The 20,366-nt window shown below is 36.5% G+C and overlaps 1 protein-coding gene across 3 annotated transcripts in view; it reads left to right on the forward strand.

The window, feature by feature from the left end:
* RP1 (RP1 axonemal microtubule associated) overlaps positions 1–17,768 on the forward strand; it is a 188,800-nt gene extending 171,032 nt beyond the window's left edge. For all 3 annotated transcript variants that reach the window (XM_068671868.1, XM_068671870.1, XM_068671869.1), the window contains 10 exons: positions 43–102; positions 399–577; positions 1,110–1,332; positions 5,532–5,686; positions 5,820–5,895; positions 8,152–8,230; positions 8,493–8,778; positions 10,833–10,911; positions 13,694–13,769; positions 16,521–17,768. In XM_068671868.1, coding sequence (XP_068527969.1) covers positions 43–102; positions 399–577; positions 1,110–1,332; positions 5,532–5,686; positions 5,820–5,895; positions 8,152–8,230; positions 8,493–8,778; positions 10,833–10,911; positions 13,694–13,769; positions 16,521–16,575 — 1,268 coding nt within the window. In that variant the 3' untranslated portion in view covers positions 16,576–17,768. The remainder of the gene's footprint in view (positions 1–42; positions 103–398; positions 578–1,109; positions 1,333–5,531; positions 5,687–5,819; positions 5,896–8,151; positions 8,231–8,492; positions 8,779–10,832; positions 10,912–13,693; positions 13,770–16,520) is intronic.
* Positions 17,769–20,366: the final 2,598 nt, after the last annotated feature.

Raw genomic sequence — 20,366 nt, forward strand, 5'->3', positions numbered from 1 at the left:
TTTACAAAAGTATTAATTTGGTCTTCAATCTTTTTTAATTAGAAATTCAGGAGAGGAAGAGCACTTCTGCCTGGCCTTTAGGAAAAGAGCACATGAATTCAGGTATAGCTCTCACAATTGCATCTACTGATTTATTCATCAGTTTTGAAATAATAATATGAAAATATTTTCATCACAATATGGCATTACATTTACTGGTGCTGACATTAGTTTCCCTTCTGTGATAGTAAGAAATGTCAACATACTTACGGAGCTGATCTACACTTAAATGCTCCCCATTTAGACTAAGACACATCTTAGGAATATTACCTCAGGTACCTTGGTTAACATATGAAATCAGGAACACCTTCTAATCTTTTTTTTTTTTTCATTCTATTTTCCTTATTTTATTTGTTCAGAAGGCAGATGGAGAATTTATTTCACCAAACATCAAGAAGAAACAAAAAAAGACTTTGAAAAGTTGTCAGAAAATATATCCAAGTTGGTTATGGTTTTTTATGGAAGCAACGGCAAGTCAAATCCGGTTTCCATGGAAAACAAAGTGGAACATCAGGCTAAGAACCAAATAACATATGATGTAAAATAATATATAGATTTGTCTATATTTGCATATTCTTTGATTTTCCTTTTAAAGAAAGATAATCATATACATGCTGAAAATATTGAAGATATTATTCTTTAAATAATCGAGAAAATCAGAATTGAAATTTTGGGTTGCATACTTCATTTTAAAGTTTTGGATTTCTCAAGTTCATGATGATCAAGTATATTCTTTTTTTTTTTTTAATGTTAACAAATTGTCATATTTAATAATGCTTATCAATTTAAATGACATCAAGTATTTACATTTAAATATCAGTGTAGTGTGCAATATGAATTTGATAGAATAATTATAATGAATGCCCCTGGAGTATAAAGTTATTTTTTTCCCGTAAGTGCCTAAAGTCAACCTGGTTGTGCTGCTTTGGAACTCAGTGGGACTTACAGAACTAGTACTGATGCAGATGGGGCTAGGTCAGTGCTGATCCCCGAGAAGAAAACTTCCTCTCTCCTACACATGTATCTATGTTTATTTTTGGACACTAACTTGTAGTTTTGTTGCTTCCTAGATATATTTACCATCTGATTTGGGGATGGTTTATAAAGTGAGACTTGGACTCCAGAGTTTGGAAAACAGCATATCACAGTTGTCTCTTCATCACTTTAAAATGCAGAACACATCCACCCTGGATACCTTTAGCCTGACTATAAATAAAACACTTCCTCTTTCTCTTAATGGAGACAGATGGATTGAATTCCCTGTAGAGTGGCCATTAAAAGAAACACTTTCTGGTAGGTATAAATGTACATTAAGGTAGTAGAGTGGTACAGGAAGTTAACACATCCTAATATTACAATTGGAATCTTTATCAAAACAGAAAATTTTGTTGTATTTATTTAATGATAAATAAAGCGTGGATAAGAATTTTAAATGTGTGAAGGAAAATGATATTCACTCAGCTTAATGCCTGTGTACCATAAAGTGTGAAATGCAATGCTCAGTTGATAGCACAGAAACTTTATTATAAGCTACATAGAATAGTGGTAAGAAATATTCTTTTCTTGCAATATCATAATATTTCTGTTCTCCTGTATTTAGTCTTCAGTGGCTCATATTACTGACATTAAAAATACAATTTTTTTAGCTCATTTTTTATTAACTGATTTTTTTTTTCTTTTTGTATGTTGCACACAAAGATTCTTGGGAGAAAAAAAAAAAAAAACAAACAAACAACAACAAAAAAAACACAACAACAATACTAAAAACTATACAAAACAAAACCCAACCAAACAAGAAAATACAACCACCACCAAGCCCTCCCCCCCCAAACTAAACATCATTACTGCCTTTATATACTCCAAATATTTATGTCTGTTACAATTAGCTCAACTGTCTTACATATAATCTTTGTAAAGCAAAATAAAAGATATCCTTTCACCTAAAGTCTACTTTACCTTCCATGCGTTTATAATGTGATACTTACTAAATGCTACCATTTGCCAAACAATTCTCAATTTAATAAACAGACCAAGTAATGATACTTGAAATCATTGAAATCATTTCTGCCTGAGTTTTATGCAGAAGACAAATGAGTTATCTGAGTAAAGAATAAGTCAATTATTCAGAATAAGTCAGTGTTATATGAACTATTCCAATACACTTTGAACTGGAATTTATGGCCCAGTTTCAGGGAGATGTTTATATATTTCTAAATGTAAGCATGCAAAAAAAAATCTGAGTAGAATTAACAGGTTGGTGGGTTTTATTTATTTATTTTTCTTTTCATATTTTGACTGTAACTGAAAATTTAAATTTCATATTTAAGCTTTAGATTTTGTATTGCTTAGAGCTGTTATTTTCACTTGAAACAAAGACTTGTGCAGTAACGAATACAGAGTAGGGCTTAATGGCTTTGGTCTCCTATACACAAGATTGAAACAAGGACCTTCAGATTAATATAAAAACATGACTGTACCCCTTGCAAAAGACAGATCACTGTCACATGCAGATATATAGAGGGTACTTATACATGCACACAGAAAGTGAGAGAAAGATGCAGCATGGATGATAAATAGGCAGTGAGACTGGAGCCCTAATGACCTTGATTCTTACTCTGGTTCCATCACTGACCTATTGGTTGAAAAAATTACTTACCTATCCCTTGTGTTTTCTTTGTTGTTGTTGTTGTTTGTTTGTTTGTTTGGAGGGTTGGGAGGTGGGCTAGTGGCAGCAGGGGAGTTTGTAATATTTTCCTTCTTTGTAATATACTTTGAGATCAAGAGGTAAAAATCACAAATAAGGAATAAGTAACATTATCTATATGTTCATGTAAAAGAACAAGCAAACAAAAAGGTCATCTCCGTTGCATTTATTTCTTTCCACATAGGGTTTAGAAGTGTTCAGTGAGGGATTTGTAACCACAAGGAAAAAAAAAAATAGGACAGTGTGAAACATTCCCCAAATCTTTGCCATTTTATGTCCAAGAGAGCTTTAAGCAGCTCCACAGCAGGTTGCACACATGGAGTTCAAAGCGATCCTTTACACACAAACCTGCTTGAAATTTATTGTGCAAAACAGATCTGCTTCTCTGCCAGATTTCTAAATCTAATTTATTTTCTCTTCGTTTTTCTTTTTCTCAGCTAAAAGGAAAACCAGTATTGTGCTAATTGAAATGGAAAGCAGCTGATCATAATCACCTTAAGTGAGAAGCTGTGTGCTGTTGAATTTCAGATACAGCTCAGTATACTGTCATTCATAGAGTGCCTTAGAATTTCATCTCTCAGTTGTCTTTTCCATTTTTTCATTTTGTACTTGGGACTGTGATGAAGCATATCCTAATGGCTAATTGAAGCCATCAAAATACAGCTGATAAATTACATTGCAAGCCCTGGAGATCTGGCTATGTACCAGTCCATATGTGCCTTTGGGTATATTAATGGGGAGAGGCCTCCAACTGAGTATATGCATAGATTCTCTGTAGCGTACCTTCCTTTGAGATGCTTGCACCTCAAGAATCCCCAGGGATAAAACAGTGCTCTCTCACAGGGTTGTACAGAAGGTGAATGAATTTTACACTACTGTAGCATTTAATGCAAAACAATGAACTAGTGAAAAGGTAAAATAAAAATGCATTATGTTACTTTCAAATAACTGATTATTTTCACAAGGTAAAAATAGCGTCATAATTCACACAGAGATTATGAAATCATTGGAATTTTATAAAATTACCAGAGTTGTAACATTCATATATGTATTGTCCTTATTGGATGTAACTTCTTTTCAGAGATTTCCCTTCATCTTTCCTCCCTCCAATCTATTCAATTCACTACAGAGATAAAAGCTTATTTGCCCACACCTATAATGGTTTGATCCCACTACCTGAACAAAGACCACCGTTTGAGGATTTTAGCCCTCTTCCCTGGCCTACATCAGTTCCCTTCAATTGCTTCTCTTTTTAAAAAGTACTCTGCCAGTTCTAACCCCCGTATAATCTGTTCCAAAGTTCATTTAACTCTAACTTTAATTGACTACAGTGTGTCAGGGCCATGATAAGACAATAGCTTTTACTTGCCCTGGGAAGTATGGGACCTGGGACCGAGACCTGACCTCTAGTCATGCCCCTTCTGCACATGAGCATAGGGCATCCATTTAAGATCATGCCTGAGCTGCATTAGATAAGCACCAGCCTTTAGACCTGTCTCTGGCCCCATCTTCTGAATAGACTTAGGACAAATGCTGTAGCCTTGTGTCCAGTTCTGTCTTTGGCCCTTTGCCCAGCTGTTCCCAGCTGGACCACCAGGATGTATCCCAGATCTGATTCATAATTTGCCATGTTTGGGACTGCTGATGGCTCTGCCTGCCACATGCAGATGCTGCAGGACAGTTCCCTGGCTTTTTTATTTTAAATATTTTTCCTTTTTTTTTTTTTTTTTTAAACTTAATTTTATTTTTTGTTTAAACTTAGCTATTTCCTGGGCTTTTTCTAAGTTTTAACTTTACAGGTAAAGCTATGTACCTCTCTGTCACTCTGAATTTCTTACTATGCACCTGCTCCACTACAGTATGCATGCAACAAGAGTCTGTTCTCTCTCTGTTATTGCTGATGCTGGGGAAACAAGGCAAGGCTCATGGAAGAGAACTAGTTCTTGTACTGAACTCGGTATTTCATATGATCATTAGATCTGAAAGCCGATATAACAGCTTGTGATCTTTTCTTTTCTTTTCTTGACTTCGAAAGGATACAGGTAATCTGCTAATATATGCTGTCCTGATCTAAGCTTTGAACCACTTTCTGCAGAAGCATTCTGCAAGGTCAGGATTCATCCCCTTCTACCAGGGTAGAATATAAACAGATGCTTTGTGAATGCATTTACTTTTAAAGGTGTTCAGATGCTGTCATCTTGTCTTCAGTTAAATAACTATAACTATTGCATAAATCACAAACTGCACAAAATCATGGGTGACAACTTCAGTCCAGATAGACTTGTCTTCTTGGGCTGACTCCATAGTCAGAGGATGTGCTCCATCATAATAAAGTTCAAAGTAGGAATTTAGGTGCTCTGAAGGACTTGTCTCCCTAGCTATATTCTGTCTTTGTAAAGACCCCAAAGGTGTTTGATGAATCTGAAACTTATTAGGATTTAATCTATTAGTCATTTGGCATTAAAAAGAAAAAGGTAACTAGCTGTTTGCGGTAATTTCTCCATAATGTGAAACTGTGAAAATCAGCATAAAGTATTGGCATGTTTTTCTCTCATTGAAGGTTGTCAGCACTACCAATATTTATAGTTACAGGACAAAAGTAAGGAAAAATATTTAAAAAGTGAATTTAACTATTATGTCAAGTGTGTGATAAGACAATGATTACTATCATTGTCAAGTATCTAGTGTAATTTTTAATTCCATCTGACTGTGCATTGCTATGTTGTCAAATAGCTGTGCAAGGCTGTGACATGGTATTAAAGTGATCTCTTTCTGCTTGATTTTGCAGTGGTTAAATATCATCTAACAGTATTTTCTAGAAATATTTTGACTGTGAGAAATGTCGTGCGTATGACTGCGTGTATATATGGTACATACGGAGACACAGGGGACAGATCCCTTCTCTGGTCATTGGAGAATGTCCAGCAGGAAGAGAGCCATGAGGTACTCTGTATTTAAAATTAAAGTTACTTAAAATTTATCCTTTAATCCATACTTGTACTTCCTACACATTCTTTTTCCTCTATACTTAAAATAATATTGTTTAAGATTGTAATATTGAACAATTTTATTTTAGTCATTTCTAGTTATTGTGGATGCTGTCGAACTGGGAGAACTGGACAAAGTTGTTCTTTTAATCAGCAGTAAAACAGGTAAAGTACTTTTGCTGCTCTCTAAAGTCAGTGATGCGAATCACACAGATAATCTCTTAAGAGCAATACAGTCACCACCAGAGATAAATTCAGATTAATTTCCTTTGGTTATTTTTTAAAAAGGTAAAATTTTATAAAGCAAAATCCTACATTTTGTTGCATTTAAATCCTTGGAGCTGAAAGCTGTATAATTACTGCATCAAGAAAGTAAACTATTCCGTTACAAACAAGAAATAAAAATCAGGATAAATAATTTTGTTCTCCTATTAATATACAATACAGGAGAATAATTATAACTCAAGCAAGAAACTAGTATCATTTAATTGTCTTTCTGTGATTCAGTTATTTTTATTGTTTTCTCCAGCTGTTCTGTTTTCTTATTGTAACTTTTTATTTTTTGGGGGGATGGTGGGGTGGGGTGAGAGTGTACCTCTTTTAAATGTGATGAATGGTAGCTTTGCCACCAAATTCCATTGTTTCATCTTTAGGATGGTTATCATGCTACTAATTCATTCTAAGGATGATTTTTTTGTAAATGTTTTTATAAATTCCTTTAATGAAATTTCTTATATAATTGTGTATTGTTACTTACTATGTATTGCAGTGGACCATTTGTAGACAGGTTTCTAGGAAAGCAAGGGTTATACATTTCTACTTTGTCTGTCTTGCTTGTCTGTCTGCTGGCTCCTCATAATAACCTTCTAAACTCACCACCGAGCTTCAACCAAATTTGAAAAATGCATATAAATATCAAAGACATTTGGGTGGTCAACATGTACCTGCTGGTTGGGTGGTCAACACTTTCTGCACCAGAGCATGATCTGCTTGAACTAAGGTCTTCAGAGGGGGCACGACATGGAGCTGCAAATATTACAGTGCGATAGGGAAGGGGAGGGGCAGCCCTGTCATACTGCTATTGAGGGCTGACTACATTTGTTTCCTGCAGTTTCAGCCATGAAAGTTAACTACAGTCATCTGTCTCACTGACAGTCATTGAATATGGCAATTACACATTGCCAAAGGGCACCACAGAGAACATGACAGGCAAGATTTTTCCAGTCAGGTTTGAAAACATGATTCACAAAGGAGGGACTTTGAGGCTCATTGGCTGTGTGTGTTATGAAGAAAGGATTGGACAGGTGTATAATACATTTCTTCCAACAGAATTACTTAGATGATAAAGCACTTTGGATGAGTAAGGGTGTCCACATTGTGTCTAGAGGTTTATTGAATTGTTTGGATGTAGACTTTGAACCAAAAATCCCCAAGCGCAAAAGCTCTTTAGTGTCTGAAATCAAATGTACCCTGCAGGACTGGTCATCCCAGGCAATGTATTGATTTTCTATATTTATGCTGCTTCTACAATCAGAGCTGTTTTTTTTTAGGATCAGGTGGCTCTTCCCTCACTGCATGCATGGTTTGAGATTTTGAGATCCCCAAGCTTCTGAATGTCTCCATGCACTGTCTGGGCAGATCACGAGTGTAACACCATGTCCTGAATTCCTCCAGAGGAGCCTGATCCTATTTAACTCCTACTGATATATAATAAAAGGGACTTAGTAGGAGAAGACATTGGGACACACTTTGCTGAAGAGAGCTGCAAGGAATGATAGAAGAAAAGAGAAATTAAGCAGTCTTAGTGACTAGCTAGTGGCAAGAGTGGCCAGTGTCATAGACAGCAAATAGCTGAAGCCCCCAGCAGAAAATTCAAAATTGCAGTTCAAAGAGCAATCTTTCTTATACAGAAGAGGTTTACACTGAGTTGTTGAACTTCCTTCATACTTGTCATTCTATAAATCTTTATACTTCACATGGAATGGAGTTCCAACCCTTTTGTCAACCAGTCACTGAGGAGGAAGCACCAGATACATATTCCTTCTCTTCCTTCTCAAATGAGCCTGCCTGAGTTGTGCTAAATGTGTTCTGCATGCCCGCTGCACTCCTCTGCTTCACCAAGACAAGGGAAATACTTCTAAACTTCTGTGTAGAGGTGTTAAATAGGAACAAAAGCTTAGGGATATGGTTTAGTGGGGACTGTTAGCGTTAGGTCAGAGGTTGGACTCGATGATCTTGAGGTCTCTTCCAACCTAGAAATTCTGTGATTCTGTGAAAATAAGAAATGTTTCAATGATTCCAGGATTTTATAGACAATCGTTGTTATACATAAATGAATTAATAAATGATGTTTTAATACTTTACTTAATTCTTGGATGCACAGTAAAACATTTTCACTATATTTTATTTTCTTGTTTTTAGACTGCAAACTGGACATTAAAAAATTGCATTTGAAAGAATCTGTGAAGAATCATCCTATCTATGTTTTTGAAGTGAATGAGTAAGTATTATACGAGAAGCTAGTCATTTTGTAGTTAGAGAGCACTATTTTATTTATTTATTTATTTATTTGTTTGTTTGTTTGTTTGTTTTTGATAGAGAACACTGAGCAGGCACTGGATTAAAAAGACTGTCATACAGTGGGTCAGTCAACAGATTTTTTTAAAAAAGTCCATCTTCCACTGTCCCATGTAAACTCATAGGATTTTTTGATTTAATATATAGATTACTTACCACAAAAATATATGGTTTTTGTTTTGCAGGACATTTTCTTTGGATCCAAATAAGCCAGAAATACAGAGAGAAATCCCGGTATCTTTTATTATTAGAGGAGACAAACAAAAGAATGGCACAGATAAAAACTTAAATAAAGAAGGAAGTCAAGCAGAAAATCAGACAGAGTATACTATTAAAGTATACACAGGTGACAAAAGGGGAGCAGGAACTGATGCCAATGTGCATATTATTTTATTTGGGGATGAGGACAAATCTGAGGTGTTTCAGCTCTCTCAGTCACTGGAGCATCAGGATCCCTTTGAAAGAGGAAAGGTGAGGATATAGATTTCTGTCTGTTTCTGGATTGGGAAAGTAAGTATTAAATTATGCAAGACTTTTATGAAACTTCAGGCATTTATCTTCTTTTCTATGTATTTAGATGAGATATGGACAGCTCTTTCTGTGGTTAGCTTTTCACCAGAGTAACCAAAGGACATTTTACCTCTGATATATGTAACTGACAATGACTAACTGTTGTTGTTACTCCCAAACACATCCTCATATTGCATCCGCTCATCTGCTCTGTTACGTGTTTCGTTGATCTGCAATGCACAGCATGCATTACTCGTGTATGTGCATATATGTGCAATATTCCTTGGTGTTACACAAATTTTGAATATTATGTTTGAGAATACATCATTCTCTGATATCCTATTGGATTACTTTACAATGGAAAGTTTTGTTTGGATAACCAAACAAAATGGAGAAGACCAACTGTGTCCTGGCCTGCATCAAAAGAGAGTGACCAGCAGGTCAAGGGAGGTGATTGTCCCCCTCTACTCTGCCACTGGGAGGCCCCACCTTGAGTGCTGCATCCAGGTTTGGAGTCCCCATCTCAAGAAAGTGGTGGATCTGTTAAAGTGCATCCAGAAGAAGAAGAAGGCTACAGAGATGATCAGAGGGCTGGAGAGAGCTGGGGATGTTCAGTCTGGAGAAGGCTCCAGGGAGACCTCATTGTGACCTTTCAATACTTAAAGGGGTCTTATAAAAAAGATGGAGAAGGACTCTTTACTCAGGTAGATAAAGATAGGAGAAGGGGGAATGGTCTTAAACTAAAAGAGGATAGATTTAGACTAGACATTAGGAGGAAATTCTTCACTCAGAGGGTGGTGGAGGTTGCCAAAAGAAGTTACAGATGCTCCATCCCTGGAGGTGTTCAAGGCCAGGCTGGATGGGGCCTTGGCCAACCTGATCTGGTGGGCGGCATCCCTGGCTATGGCGGGGGGATGGAGTTAGATGATCTTTAAGATCCCTTCCAATGTGAGCCATTCTCTGGTTCTGATTCCATGATTCTATGATTCTATTCAGATATTTGTAGTTCAGTTATAAATATTTGCTTAAGAATGCTGATTCTCTGTAAGGTATCCTAGTACCTTAACAGAATGTTCTTCTGTTTTTAATAAACATATTACTTTGGCAAAGGAACTGTTCCATTTACTCACCACCTCTGATGGTGACCCTTATGTATCAAGAAATAAATATATTTCCCACATTTTTCTCCTGTGGATTTCTTGAAAGGTAATGACTGAATAAGTAAAACTCCAGTTAAGATATCTTCCATATGAGGTATGCTTCATTATTTCCAGCAATAGTAAGCATCTTTTTATGTGCAGTTTGGTTCAATTTTTTTTTCAGCTAAAGTGTCTGAGGATATCATCATGTATTGACTTCAATACTGAGAAAATTAATAAACTAGTTACCTAAAAGCACAAGGAGCAAATAAGTGTCTTGAGTAATACTTCCTTTTGCTTAGTACTACACAGGAGGTATCATTGTTCTTTGAAAAAGAAGAGTAAATACATAGAAATTGTATTATTAGCTAATTAACAATCTAGCTAAATCAATGTAAACCAGTGAGATCTTTAAGAAATGTCTTATGGAAAAAAAGGATCTGAAGAAAATATATAATATGTGGGAGATAAAATGGCAAATGCTGTACAAGCCTTTCTTTTTTGCATTCTTGAACATATATTTATGTATAATAAACTGAAAACATTTTAGAAGGCTATATCAACTGAGAATTCATGACATTTAGTAAAAATACTTTGATATATGAAAGTTGGGAAAAAGATATGGATTTTCATTCTTTAAGATTTGTCCACTCTACCGTATAAATTGTCCTGCTATAAGATTGTCCTACTGTAAAGCATAGAGAGGATCTACCAAAGACCTTTGCTAAGGAAAATAAACCATACCAGGTGTCACCCATCTATTTCAAACTGATATTATTACATTTGAATTAGTCCTGAAACTGGCGTTAACAAAGGTATAAATTTCCAAATGTATGTATGTAACTTTTTATAACTGGCTGTATTTTAATATTAAAGGTTGATACATTCAAGATTAAGACAAAAAAAATAGGATGCTTACATTCCATTGAAATTGGTCATGATGGGAAAGGATTTGGTAAGTATACTGCATGTGTTCAATGGGCTTGTAAAAATCTTCTGCTTGAATATCTGCCTGACATTTGGAAGGTCTTTGAAGTCATGCTATTGCTACAGTTAGCTAATACAAATCTTGATACAAATTAGGTCAGTTTTACTGCTCTTTCTTTGACTTCTCGTGCTTTTCTTGCTTTGACTGCTCTTGCCACCCCTATCTTTATCACTGTATCACATTTTCATTGACTTTACCACTTTACCTTGACTTTATATTATTTATTTATTTATTGCTGGCAGAGAGGAAATATGGTTAGTATGTATCTCTGAAAGCTTTATTCTTCAGCCAAAACTTTTATTAGATGTGTTGAACAACATAGGATTACCGTGACACATGTAGCTTTTCTTCTTATGAGAGCTAAACTATAAGCAGAGCACTGGACTGCGCTAGATCTTGACCTGATTTTAAATTAGGAGGCAGCTACAGTCTGAACCCAGACATGATGATGGAAACTGTTTCTATGTACAGTGTATCTCATAATCTCTAATACCTGAATTTACCAAAACATAAGATAGGAGATTAGGGCATACAGCATTTGGAACTTACATTTAGTGATGATATGAAATTAAAACCTTGAAAGATAGAAATATATAAATAGAATTTGCAGGCAATGTACAGCTTGAATCACAAAGGTCTCATTGTTTTGAGATAATCTAATCAGGTGAGTTTTACTAAACCACTCTGGTAAGTAAGAAATGCACTTAGGTTTAATAAAACCTTATTTATTAATAAGGCATCAAGAGTGCAGCATACCTAGGATGTGCCAAACAAAATTCTGCAACTGGCAAATCTTTTTTAGGCAAAAGTATATATGTCATATCATATCATATCATATCATATCATATCATATCATATCATATCATACATGTGATGGTACTGAAAACTACATTTATATACACATATATAATCTGTTGAAATAAAATCCTCCTGCTGAATTTCATCTTATTAGTGTTAGCTACTGTACATACACACAATTCAGCTTAACACTGGGGAATTCTACACCAGAAGACTTTTGGTGCTCTGAGAATTGCACAGAAGCCTGCAGGGGAAATACACATTAAACTTGCAATTTCTGGGTCCCAAACCATCAACAACATGATTATCTGTACTCTCTGTGTCCTGATCAACATTGCATAGTGCCTTCCTAGCACAGCTGGTGTGTGTAGATCCATGTTAAATCCATGACTTTCTTCCTCTATTTTTTTCTCTGAAATTATCTCCAAATGTCTTTTGTCTTGTCAGTTGTAATCTGCACAAGTCTCCTCAAAGGTAACACCTCTTTGAAATGTTTCATCTGTTTGCTAATCTTTCTTAGCTGCCTCTAGATTTCTCCATACCTAGAGCATTCAGTGAGGTCTGCTGGAGTTATGTCAATAAAGGATAAAGCATTAGATTATAAACTTTTCAGGAGAGCAAACATGGCTTAATATTTGTTTATAAAGTGCTGTGTAAATTTGAGGGACTGTAAATTTTTATTGGTAATAATCATGACTCTGAATTACAGAGATTTCAGGAAAGGTCATATATTCCAAGTAGAGTCTACGATATATTAAAGCATTCACAAAATTTCATTAAAGGAGTTCCAAAAGTATTTCACAATTTCAATAAATGACTCCTGTGGATTGAAGATGAAAAATGTAGACACCTTTATGGCCTAGTTATACTAGATAATTGTTTGAAAACGTCCATGGAAGGGGAAAAACAGTGCCATGCCTTTATGTTTTATTTACATTGGTACAGTTTGCAAAATATTTTATGTTGTGTTTTTAGCCTACTTACAAATTATATGTATATATATTTAGCCTACATGATAGTTTTTCCAAATATTTGAAAACCAAAATCATTTGTTAGAATATAGTGTTTTATCTCTAGAACATGCAAAGAATACCAAAAGGTTTTCAGCTGCTAGCAATACGATCCTAATTGGTTTTTAAATGTTGTCATTAAGTGTTTGCATTGGCAAACACAACTAAAGACATCATCACAAACATTGCATTTGTGTATAATAAAGTTTTATTTTAAAAACCTTCATATTTTAATATTGTGTAAAATAAAATTCTACAGCATAAGAATGATGGTATCTTTCACACAACAAACTTGTTGACTATAGTAGTTAAATATATTCTTAAAGCAAAAACAGATATGAATTTTGGCCCAAAATTGAGATGTTATTCTGAATCATTACTGATAGAGAAAATGAGAAATTCAAGTTCATCAACTGGTTTATATAGGTATAAACACATTAACTAGAAAGGAGTAATAGAGTTTCTGTTATTCTGTTCTTAGATTATCATTAATGAAATTACATCTACTAATAAAGTCCATCCTTTTTTTTTTTTTTTTTTTTGGTTTGGTAGACACTGAAGATCAAATCATTTCAGGGGTGTACTATGAGTGCATTTCAGACTACAGAAAAGGGCAAAATGGGATTTCAAGAATGTATTTGATATTACCATGCACTTTGTTTCATTTGCCTTATACCTGTTACATTCCATGTGGAAAACTAAGTTAAGCTGTAATAATTTTTTCCTTTATATTTTCTGTCAATAACATCAAAGACCTCCTCCATAAAATGGAGAGAAGTTGGTAGTAATTTGAATTATCGACTTTTCAGTTTTATTATTGATATTGAGTCCATTTGAAAATGCTGAACCACACAGGGTTTGGAAATGAAATCAGAAACATTCCTTATGATTAATATGTGTTTTGGTTATATCAAATTTGTCTTTTCTTCATTGTTTTACAGGAAGTGGCTGGTTTCTAGAAAAAGTAGAAATCACTGATGCATCTAGGAACTCAGTGTATTGCTTCAACTGTAACAGGTCAGTAGATCAGTTCATTATTACTCTGTAGGTGCTGTTTTCTTCATAACAACTAGTGGTCTTTTTAGTCTCTCAGTTGTTTCTCTTCTGGTTTCCTAAAACAGTACGAATTCTGAAACCATGCTGTTTTTCTATCAGTCCATCCCCAGTAACTTTTGAAACTTTTGACCATTTTCATCTGATTTGCCAGAAGAATATTTAGAGGAAGACATTATATTTTTCCATGTTATTAAAACTGGATGGCTATAGAAGAGACAGAAGTATTTGAGTGCCTTTGCTGAGAGAAGATAGTAGTATGCCATTTTCATGAGGTAGAAGCTGTCTGGTGAACCATTGCATGAGTATAAGCACATATGTAGCTCTGACTAGCATATCATATGTACACAGACATGAGAGAACACAGACATTGGAAATAAGGGATGGTGGGTGGATAGTAGGATATGGCAGTATAGATATAATTCTGGAGAAGTCACTTTTTGTTTGGTAGTACAGGTCTAAGTTATGTTCAGCTGAATGTAATAAAGATAACAGAATTTTTTTTTACAATGACATGTTAGAGGTAAATTTAGAAATTTATTCGGATAAAGGGGTTTTAGGGTAAATAGGTTCTAATGTACAAAGGGAAGATCCACTTTAGTCTGTGTCAAACTGAAACAATACACTTTCAGAAGTTGGAGTTTAGATTTAAAGGTATATTTGGGGTGATCATCCACTACAGCATACAGTTTGCAGCTTAATGCATTTCAGAGTAAACAACAGAAGCAAACACATTCTTGTCTTTCTAAGTGTAAAATAAAATTTTAATGCATCTGGAGAGCAGAGATGTATGAAATCTTACAAGTTTTCAATATCTAGGAAGAGGGATGTTGCCTGGTGATCTGAAAACAGAAATGGTAGCCAAGAATATTTAATTTAATTCTTCAGAATGTTTCTGTAAACTTAACAATTCATCAAAGTCAAATCTCAAACCTGAAACCAAAAAAAAAAGCAACATATACATGTATGTACTTATTTTAATTTTATTTATTTATTCCTGGATAATCAGTTAGACTCTACAATCTAAGTCATGAGAATGCAGAATGTTAGCAGCCTCAACAGAATCTTCAAGCCCTTAGTACCTGACAGTGCCTTGTCTGCAGCTTGCAGGGGCCAGCTCTACAAAACATGATTAATGTCATGCAATATCTCAGAATAGATCTCTACACAGCACTGCACTAAAGTCTTCATGTAGGTTCCATAAAAAATCTTCCAAACATGTGCTCTAATCTTCTAAATACCTAAATTTAAGTTAATGGGCATGAGCAAAATTTCTTAGATCAGAATATCACTCAGGTGTGCAACAATCCATGAGAGGATTTTCAACTGATGTCATAGAATCACTGAGTGGTTGGAAGAGACCTCTGGAGGTCATCTTCGCCAAACAGTGCTGAGTGGAGTTGAAGGATCACCTCCCTCGACCTGCTAGCAACACTTAGCCTAATGCAGCCCAGGATACCATTAGCAACCTTTGCTGCAAGGACAAATCACTGGGTCATGTTCAACTTGGTGTCCACCAGGACCCCCAGATTTTTTTCTGCCAAGATGCTTTCTGTCATCATGGCACCCCAGAATATTCACTGACCCAGAAGCTATGGGACACTCCTGAGATACTGGAAACTATAAGTACATGTACCTGTTCCTGCTTGCACAAAATGCTTATGTCATATCCTACTGGGTAAATAGGGAATGGGTTTATTTTCTCTCCTCCCACACCCACCCCACCAAAACAAACAAACAAACAAAGATTCCTCTCATATCCTCTGACACAAATGCTGTCTCTAAAAGACATTCATCATTGAGAAATGTGAAAGGAGCTCTGTATCCTTTACTAACTTGGCATTTTATCTGGCAAGACTAGTTATGTTGCAGCCTGGAACTGTTTGGCTTCAAACGTATCTCCCAGCTGTTTAACAGTGCAATTTCAGATGTGAACTACGTTAATGCTATACCAGCTGGGAATTCCTCCCATACTTGCTACTAAGTAGAAATGACATCAGCTAGTCTGGCAAAAGCCTTGCAGAAGCATTAAAAGAAGCAGAAGCTTTGGAAAATCTCTTTAAAAGTGAATGTTATTGCCTTCATTATTCCAGTTAATCAGTCTATCTGAGTTTTACATTCAGGTTGGTTTCTGGTATAGTCAATGGTAAAACCCCCGTAGGGTCATATGGAGCATGGTTAAGGCCCACCATATGGCTCAGTATTTTGTAAGCCAAGGAGGTATGAGAAATAAACAGTCCATGGTATGGAATAAATGGACAATAGCTTGCTATCACAGAACATACTCTCTTACTCTAAAACATCCTGATTTTTACCACTCAATGAAACAATCTACTCATCACCTATTTTTATGCAACCTACATATAAAATGTATGTATATTTAATATAGTTATACAGTTACTTTAATATTATGCATATATGGATACTGAAAAAAAAAAAAACACGACTCTTCAGATTGGTTACTCCTCCTGTATAAGTCAATGTTGAAACTTTTAGAAAGAAATGGAAAGGTGCAGAAGCAAGCCCTTTGTCTGTCTGTTAAGTTTTATATATAGAAACATAGAATTATTTAGATTGTAAAAGACCTCTAAGATCATCAAGCCCAACCATTAACCTAGCACTACAAGTCTACTACTAAACCATGCCCCTAAAAGGCATCTACACGCCATCTGAATATACTGTATCTATGAACATGTTCTATGCTTTTCTCTTTAGGTGGCTTGCTGAAGATGGAAGTGAAGGCAGCACTGTGGTGCAACTTTATCCATAGCTCCTTGTTTTCTGATTCTTTCTGAGTGTACTGCTTCTCTAAATTCCTGCTTATTTGATTTACTTGTATTTTATAATTCTGAAGGTATTGTAATTACTCTGAAGGAATGTCAAAACAATGCATTAAAAACATCACAGTAAATTAAACATGTCTAATGTGAACACTGCATTCCAATCCAATTAGAGCTGCTCAAAAATTTTGCATGACTGAAATTTAGAAAACATAAATTGAGATCTGTAGCACAGCACTGTGGACTTGAGCTGAGCATTCATGATGGTAGACGTGTAGCAACATGTTAAAACATTTTAATTTCAGTAATAATTTGTGAATAATTTCAATTTAGCTTGGGTCAAATCTGTCAATATTTATTAAATTGATAAATTTTTCAATTTCAACATTTATTAAAATTTATATCTCCTCAAAATAATTTTCCAAACAAACTGCACAACTCTTTAGACTTACCATGTATTACATCCTTTTCCTACAAGATAGCAATGTATGTAACTGCCAGGAATAAAGAATGTGTTATTCAGGAGTTCACTCGGTGTCAGTAAGTTTCCAACTGACATTTGATTGCAAAATCTTGTGGCTGAGCCAGAACCTCAGCTAAGCCTTTAAGAGAGACTAACCTTTAAGAGAGACTTTTCCATCATCTATTATCACTACCATTGCAATAGCTTACCAGGTAACTTAGGCAACTCCTTGTTCAGCTTGCATATTTTTACAGTGCCCATTCTTACACATCCATTGGACTTTCTAAGCCTATATGTGTGAATGCCTTTACTTCAAAAAATCCTAGTTCTTTTTGAAAATGCACAATAAATAGAAAAATATTTAGCTACAAATGCGTGAATATCTAATAAGTAGATCAATGTTTGTTTTGGTAAACTTTCATATTGCCAGAGTTGACCAAGTTGACTGAGGAAGAGTTTAGGATACAGATGAGTCTGAAATGAAATCATGAGTTACACTCAAAGTTTCATGTATGTGATCAGAATACATATACTGTGTATTTGTTTCATAAGGCATCTCTCTGCTTAATCAAAGACCCCACCCTTAGTACCTCCAAAATTTTATATCTGTATGAAGGTCTGAATTTTAGACATGTTTCACCTTTAAGGCACTACCACACTTTGTAGCAGCAATGTGCTTCCTATAATAATAAGAATTAAATAAATTTATAATCAATTAAATGTCTGGCTTTTTAGTATGTTTAATCATAGAATCATAGAATCATAGAATATCCTGAGTTGGAAGGGACCCTTAAGGATCATCAAGTCCAACTCTTGACACCGCACAGGTCTACCCAAGTTCAGACCATGTGACTAAGTGCACAGTCCAATCTCTTCTTAAATTCAGTCAGGCTCGGTGCAGTGACCACTTCCCTGGGGAGCCTGTTCCAGTGTGCAACCACTCTCTGTGAAGAACCCCTTCCTGATGTCCAGCCTAAACTTCCCCTGCCTCAGCTTAACTCCATTCCCGCGGGTCCTGTCGCTGGTGTTAATGGAGAAAAGGTCTCCTGCCTCTCGACACCCCCTTACGAGGAAGTTGTAGACTGCGATGAGGTCTCCCCTCAGCCTCCTCTTCTCCAGGCTGAACAGGCCCAGTGCCCTCAGCCGTTCCTCGTACGTCTTCCCCTCCAGGCCTTTCACCATCTTCGTAGCCCTCCTCTGGACACTCTCCAACAGTTTCATGTCCTTTTTATACTGTGGTGCCCAGAACTGCACACAGTACTCGAGGTGAGGCCGCACCAGCGCAGAGTAGAGCGGGACAATCACCTCCCTCGACCTACTAGCGATGCCGTGCTTGATGCACCCCAGGACACGGTTGGCCCTCCTGGCTGCCAGGGCACACTGCCGGCTCATATTCAACTTGTTGTCTACCACGACCCCCAGATCCCTCTCTTCTAGGCTGCTCTCCAGCGTCTCGTCGCCCAGTCTGTACATGCAGCCAGGGTTTCCCCGTCCCAGGTGCAGGACCCGGCACTTGCTCTTATTGAACTTCATGCGGTTGGTGATCGCCCAGCTCTCCAACCTATCCAGATCCCTCTGCAAGGCCTTTCCACCCTCATTCAAGTCCACAACTCCTCCAAGTTTGGTGTCATCAGCAAACTTGCTCAAAATGCCTTCTATTCCTACATCCAGATCGTTTATAAAAATATTGAAAAGTACCGGCCCTAAAATGGAGCCTTGAGGGACCCCACTGGTGACCGCCCGCCAGCCTGACGCAGCGCCATTCACCATAACCCTTTGGGCCCTGCCCGTTAGCCAATTGCTCACCCATCGTATGATGTTTTTATTTAGCTGTATGCTGGACATTTTGTCCAGTAGGATCCTATGGGAAACCGTGTCAAAAGCCTTGCTGAAGTCCAAAAAAATCACATCAGCTGGTTTCCCTTGGTCTACCATACGGGTGATCTTATCATAAAAGGAAATCAGGTTAGTTAGGCAGGACCTACCCTTAATGTTTATTTACTCACATTATTATTTGAAATTTACTCACATTATTATTTGAAATGAAGAATGTTGGCCAATATCTGCATGGGTGATGAGATTTCAGTGGTTCCTTTGACTCAGAAAATAATAAAAATAACAGGTCTTGGTAGGTATTTTTATTTTTATCTGCCTTATACATCATCAAAGGAAGAGCTGGTAAAGTGTGGATGTGATCTGAGTGAGCAAAGGAACAGAGTAAATTTCTTCTAAAAGTGCTCTTTTTGCTTACACTGCTACAATGCACACTCGAATGGATTTAAAATTGTATCCCTAGAGTGCACAGTTCACTTACTTAGTATCAGTATTCATTACACTGAATCACTTCGTTGTGATCTATTATGTGATTTGTTTCATTATTATGTCTTTCATTAATAGTTTGTAATACTAGCTCTCTTTGATGCCATCTCTGATTTATCAAGTGTAAATAATGCCTTCCTAATCTGTTTTTCATTACTAGCAGTGAATACCCTCTTTCAGCAGCTGGCATCCTTATTTGAAAATTATTTCCTCTACTTATACAGTGTACAAATCAGATGTTGGATTCACTCCCCTGGATCCAGAGTCACGTAAACACCTCCACCCTTTTACATCCAGAACACCACCACAGAAGAGGGTTTCATTTCAAGTGCATCACGGGTGCTTGCAGCACATATTGCTAGGGGATTACACTTTGATAAGAAAGCTTGAAATACCATAACGTCCTTATCAGGTCTGGCTTCAAAGACATGCCGGTTAGCATATTTAGCTTGTGACGAGAGCTAAACTCTAACCTTGCTTCTTCCACATGGTATACAGTGAGTGATGCCTGTTGTGTTTGGCAGACAAGTCACTTAATCTGTGTCCCCTGCAAGTAGAAAGGGACAAAAGATCTGGCCAAAGAAATATTGCAGATGTGCCAGCTCATGTGCACTCCATTGTTGCTGCACAGACAAGGAGCCTTGCATTTCTGCTGCCAGCAGCTCACCCTGTACATAGAGACCCTGAGCATATATGACACCAGTGGTACCTCCACAGGGAACAGGGGTGTAGCACAGAAATAAGACTGCCTGGCTGCCTGGATCAGCAAGAGACCCAAGCATTTGGCACCCTTGGGAGCCATGGAAGGAGCAGATAACTCAACCAGCTGGAAGAGGCAAGGCTATAGTGGAGAGAAAGGTTTGACTTTTGCTACCTCTCCCTGCTGCCTCCTGTCATTACAGATGACAGGGCACTGGCTAGAGGATTTTGTTTTTCTTATTATTGCTATTATTATAGTGAAGCAATAACATTTCATTTTACAGAGAAAGCCTCAAGCTG

This window comes from Anas acuta, chromosome 2 (genome assembly GCF_963932015.1).
Source record: "Anas acuta chromosome 2, bAnaAcu1.1, whole genome shotgun sequence".
Classification (NCBI taxonomy): Eukaryota; Metazoa; Chordata; class Aves; order Anseriformes; family Anatidae; genus Anas; species Anas acuta.